Source organism: Poromitra crassiceps (assembly GCF_964638095.1).
Source record: "Poromitra crassiceps genome assembly, chromosome: 7".
Taxonomy (NCBI): domain Eukaryota; kingdom Metazoa; phylum Chordata; class Actinopteri; order Beryciformes; family Melamphaidae; genus Poromitra; species Poromitra crassiceps.
Window position 1 is genome coordinate 20,129,975 of NC_139628.1, and position 6,000 is coordinate 20,135,974.

The window sequence follows — 6,000 nt, forward strand, 5'->3', positions numbered from 1 at the left end:
TGTTATAGTTGTATGGATTTACAGTATTTGGTAGGTTAGTGATTTTAGACAGTTTAGTTAGCCCCACTATGATGACCATGTTGGCTAGCGTGTGTGTGTGTGTGTGTGTGTGTGTGTGTGTGTGTGTGTGTGTGTTGTGTGTGTGTGTGTGTGTGTGTGTGTGTGTGTGTGTGTGTGTATGACCATGTTGGCTTGTGTGTGTGTGTATGTGCATGTTTGCTCGTGCACTCGGGCGTGCATGTGTCCCAGTCCAGCACTGGTAGTCTGGGTGTAGCACTCCACGCTAGTGAGTTTACTTGGGCTCCCAAGAGCTAACACACAGTTAGTCATTGATAATTATTGTTATATTAGCTGGGGCTAGCGTCCGCTAATGCTAGCTACCAGGCCATAGTTCATAGTTGTAACGTAACATTGCAACCGTAGAGCTGGAATAAAACAGACACACATTTCAGAACCTACCACTCAGTCCAACATCCTCGCTGACTCCCCTCCAAGCCACACAAGGGCACAGCGAAGCCACCGTGAGTGTAGCCTTCCTCCGCTACATGTACCGAGCATAAGTAACGTAACGTTATCCACTGGGGCAAAGTGCAGAATGACACCGCACTTCCCCCTCTTCCCAGAAACATGCATTTTTCATTCTTTTTTAAATGTCCCAATTCGTGCAGCTGTAACCTCTTAAAAACGTGTGTCTCTGGTCCATAAAACATGATTCTGGATTAATTTGTCGAAAATATAGCAACCCCGTTTGTTGTGACGGAGTTGTCCCTTCCTCATCTCGTTGCGTCCCAAGAATGGTCTGTTTCTATAATATATTCAGAACTAACAGTTCCCATTGGGAACCAATCAGATTAGCGTCTGTGGATCAGCACGCTAGGTTGTGTCCACAACTAACGTTAGCAGCGCTACGCTAAAGAGGACATCTCAAAATGCCTAGACTTACCGAATGCACCTCCGCAGTTGCTGGATCATGTACAGTTGGCGTCGCTCCAGCTAGAAGTGTTAATTTTGTGGCTATAGACAAAATGGTGCAGGTAGCTTGTGTGAGAGAGACGCACGCAGTATGCTTGAGGACCATCGTGACGTCCCAATACCCCGTCTGGGGAACAGAGCGTTAGGGGACGTGGCTTGAAGGAGACTGCAGGGGGAAGCTGGATAGGGACAAATCCAACTGTGGCAGTTCTGAGCTTGTGACCACTCATTACAGGGAGGGATGACAGCAGTATATATGCATTTACAAGTAAAAACAGCTTTTGCACGGAATGGGACCTTTAAAGTCTTTCTCTCTCTCTCTCTCTCTCCAGGCTGTCTGTCCAGACTGGGTGTGTGTCTCTCTCGGTCGTGGCAGCAGAAGAAGCTGATGGCTCCTGGCTGTGAGCCAGGCTCGGTGAGGGTCATGATGGAGGCTCTGAGGCCGCTGGTCCTGGGTCAGAGCCTGGCCGGGGCCGGGGGCGGCGGCTTCCTCTACCTGCTGACCCGCGAGCCCGGGCAGAGCCAGGCAGTGAAACAGGTCCTCAACCACACGCCGGTGAGACAGACAGACGGGTCGCCCTAGCCTACCCCTGTTAAGTCACCAAATACACAATCCAACAGCGCCAAAAAAGGCCAAATACGAGACATACGTTGTCATTGAATGAATGAATGAATGAAAAAAATTTATTGGTCACCACCACCAAGCATATACACTTAGGTCACAACCAAAGGTTAGGGGCAGAAGCAAACACTTATGTAAAGCCCCCCCCCCCCCTTTTCTTACAATTAAAATAAGAAAATCATCATAATCATTCCTCAGACATTTTTGGACATTGTCCTTACTTGCCATCAAATATACAACAAAGGATTTCAAGGAAAAATATCCTAATACAAAAAAAGTAAATAAATAATACAACAGTCAAAAAAAACAGTGAGTAGCAAATAACAAAATTTTATGAAGCAAAATGCATAGCCAGAGCTTCCGCTTTTCTTCAGGAAACTATTTGCCTCGTAAATTACAATGTCTGGTAATTTGACGTTATTATTTCATAATGTGGTGTAATAAGAGCACATGAGAGTGTCTTGCTGTTGGAATGTGTATTTGGTGACTTAAGGGGGTTAGGCTAGCCAGTACCACAGACAACCAGTCTTGTGCTAAGCTAACTAGCAGGATGGCGCGTAACTTATTTATCTTCTCAACTTACTATCGTGAATATGGCAAATCGGCGAATCTCCCAGAATGTTGGTGTGTTCCTTTAGGCGTAACTATATTAACGTCATTGTCAGAGCTTCGCCTTGGCATCAAACAGCCCTTTCCTTTGGCACTACATCTTCTCAACCGTAGAACTTGTTGGATTCCCATGCATGTGATGCAGAGAGGATGTGAATCCTTTTTCCACAACGTCTTCGACGTCCCCGTCTCCTTTTTCTTTGCACCACTTCCCGAGGCTTAGGGAGAGGGGGGGGGGGGGGGGGGGGGGGGCGTGTGACAGCTAGCAGAGAACCAACTATAACAGTTATCACTCTTGACACGATGATAGCTGTGTAACGTTTAGTTCAAGCTGACCCGCTAGCTTGTGACGGCTAGCGGAGAAGCAGCTACAGCAGTTAGCACGCTTGACGCGACGCGATACTAACCGAGTAACAATCGTTTGGGCCCGCTAGGTTGTGACGGCTAGGGGGAAGCAGCTGTAACAGTTAGCACACTTGACGTGATGCTAGCTGTGTAACGTTAGTTTTAAGCTAGCAGTTGGCACGCTTGACGTGATGCTAATGGACGCAGAGCAAGCCGGAGGTAACAGGGGGCGTGAACCTGCAACCCTCTTGTTTGTAGGCAGGGAATCTGCTGCTACACTACCCAGATGCCCGCGTCCGCCAAGCCTTGACAGCTAAGCTAAGACACTTGGAAAGTAGATGGGTAGCGCCCCCAGGAAAGACCTCCCAATGAGTTTTCTCCGTGGTGTAGGGAGAAAATCCAGCGGTTTAAATCCGATCCAGAAAATCCACGCTCGGTGACTAGCGTGAAGGCTCGTCTGTGAGCAGCTAAATGAAAGTCCAGATAAGGAAGGGCTGAAGGAGCAAGTCTGATCTTCACGTGGAAGAAAACGAGAATGAGGAAGGTGGTCCTACGACCTCTTATATAGGGGGACGGTCTGTGCCGATCATCTGAAAGATGATTGGTCTGCCGGTTGGCATACATGGTGTCATTAAAGCTTCCATGATTGGTCACGCCGAGGGCGCTTCCCATAGGTGAGATACAGAACGAGAGATCGAAAAATAACTCATACAACCCCACTTCAAATAATCCAAACTACCAAAACACAACTAGCCCTGGGTGGGACTGTGGAACCCAATGACTTATGAGTGAACATCATGAACTGATTACTGAAGTGAAGATTGGTTGGTTGGTTGGTTGATTGATTGATTGGTAACCATGGTGATAATTGCTCTGCCCATAGGGTCTTGGAGACTTCAGTGTTCACTCAGTGGAGCTGGACATGGAGGGGATTACAGTCCTACAACCATCCTGAAGAGAAACACGCACACACACACACACACACACACACACACAGACTGGCTCATGTCAAGTCAGGATTTGCAACACCAACAGCAGGTTGATCATTATAAATCATCTCTAGCTGGGGTATTAATTATGAATCATGGTATTCAAATTCAATGATGAATGATTGAACAGTGTTGATCTCACAAGTATTGTCATTGTACAGAGATGTAATTATGAGCGACTGTCCTGCAGACAGTTCAGGTCTAATTGTAAAAGAGAAACTTGGGACTATAAAATAAAGGCTAAATAAATTATTAATAATAATGATAATTAAAAACACTTTGGCAGGTAACCAACTGTCAGTGAATGTGACTGCTGGATTCTGGGATTTATCAGCCTGATATTTTCCCTGGTGAGCACTGATCAGAAAGACTCTAATAACTAGGCTATAGGTAGGTATAATAGAATAGTTGATTAGAAATATCTGTGTTGAAGTAGTTAACTAGAGCAGATAACAAGCAACAGTGTTTCTGTTGAATCTATTTTTGATAATTGAGCTGTGATTTTCCAGCTGCATGAGAAATGTCCAGTGTTTCATGAAGACATTTAAACTCTATTGATTTTGTTTATTGACAGAATAAAACTACATTACAAAAAACGCGTACATTTCTGTCATTGCTAATCTGTGTGGATGATAGAGAGAGCACTCTAAGTCTAAGGCCCCGTTTACACCTGGCATCAAAATGTGTATCGGCCTATCGGGTGATCAGATTGCTTGACCACTTGAAAGTACAGGTGTAAATGCACCAAAGACACATTGAGGACGGATTGTGATTGTGATTCGATCGACCAAACCACCAGAGGTGGTCAGGGACACATTTTGACCACATTGAACACAAGTGTAAATGCAAATGTGTTGTCAATCCACATACAACAATGGTCAGGCGTCCATATTGGCTGGTGTCTGCGGGAGGGAAGCCGGATTGAGGGTATTTGTTCTGGTCGCTGCACTAGCGCCTCCTCTTGGCGGTCGGGGCACCTGTTCAGAGGCAAGGGAACTGGTGGGAATAGCGATCATCCCACCGTCTACTTCCTGCCGGTGAAGCGCCCGCTGTCAGGTGAAAAGAAGTGGCTGGCTACTGCGCATGTGTTGGAGGAAGCATGGTGCTAGTCTATGGCTCTCCCCAGATCGGCAGAGGGTGGAGCAGCAGGGGGAAATTGGCCAAGTGCAATTGGGGAGAAAATAGGGGGAAATCCACATACAACAACAGTCACCGCTGTTTTTCTGCAGCTCTACGCTATGGAGCTTGCCTGATCCGATAGCAATCAGATCTCAATGTGGACTGGACACACATTAATACCAGGTGTAAATGTCAGCAGGTTAATGTGGTCAAGCACTATCCCATTGCAATCTGATCACCCAAAACACATTTTAATGCTAGGTGTAAATGGGGTCTAAGAAGACAACATGTTTTGTTTACCTGAGTTCAGCCCTGACAACACCTAGCAAATGTGCGTTGAACACCCTGTCGTGTTATGCAACTGTTGCACCTATCTGTTGGATCCACTGTGCACGCTGCCTCTTTAAATGGCAGGGTTCATATACACGTCGCTACTGATTGTGCGAGAGACAACATACCTCAAACCCTGTTGCACACCATTTGACGTTGACATTACGTTAAACCCGGAAACCGTAGCAACACGGTGCACACCGGTTTGAGATTGAACATCCCCAGGGTTCCTACACATTTTCAATAAAAAAAAATGCATGCTTTTTCCAGACCTTGATTTGTTTTGAAGATTTTGTCTGGTGTTCAATATGATGTATGCAGATTATAGACATCTTGCCCCTGCTTACTAGGTCAGTGGTTCTCAAAGTGAGGTCCGGGGAGCCCCAGGGGTTCTTGAGGGCGTTCCAAAGCAAAGCCAAAAGGGTAATACTTTATTTTCACTAGAATTCAAAACATAACTAACACAATGCCAAAATATATTACTATTTTGGTCATGGGATTCATACTCTTTCTGTAATAAAACATCTAAAAGTAGTGCTTTTATCGGGCAAGTAATAAATTGAAATCTAAAAACTCCTGGCCCTGTCTTGCAGGAGCCTGGTGTTGGGGGCCCGGTGTACTCATGGGAAGACCTTCAGACTATTCAGTCTCTCTCTCCCTCCTCACCGATGCACCTTTTCTTCTGTTCGTTTGTTTCATGTAGTTTGTGTTGGTGGATGACTCCCCTCATTTGTTACTTCCTTGAGCCCGGTTGTAACATTATGAGGGGAGAGTGAGTTATACACAAAGTAAAAGTTAAAACAATCATTTATTAACTAAAACTAGGGGATGTTTGCGTTCATTTTGGTATTGTTTTGTTTTAAACTTCTTTTACATGTTCGAAATAAAGATGATCACGTTGAAATAACACCATGAAAAAATAGAACATTTGACATGTTGCTGCCAGATGTTGAATTCAGTTGATCAATTTAGTGTCATTTCATTCAACGGTGCATGAAAGACTGTAAAGAAAAG

The 6,000-nt window shown here is 45.2% G+C and overlaps 1 protein-coding gene across 1 annotated transcript in view; it reads left to right on the plus strand.

Moving 5' to 3' along the window:
* The window catches only part of LOC310780173 (L-fucose kinase-like), a 40,377-nt gene extending 36,264 nt beyond the window's left edge, over positions 1-4,113 (plus strand). Inside the window, exons 21-22 of the mRNA XM_083640748.1 lie at positions 1,305-1,528; positions 3,432-4,113. Coding sequence (XP_083496874.1) covers positions 1,305-1,528; positions 3,432-3,503 — 296 coding nt within the window. The 3' untranslated portion in view covers positions 3,504-4,113. The remainder of the gene's footprint in view (positions 1-1,304; positions 1,529-3,431) is intronic.
* The last annotated feature ends 1,887 nt before the right edge of the window (positions 4,114-6,000 follow it).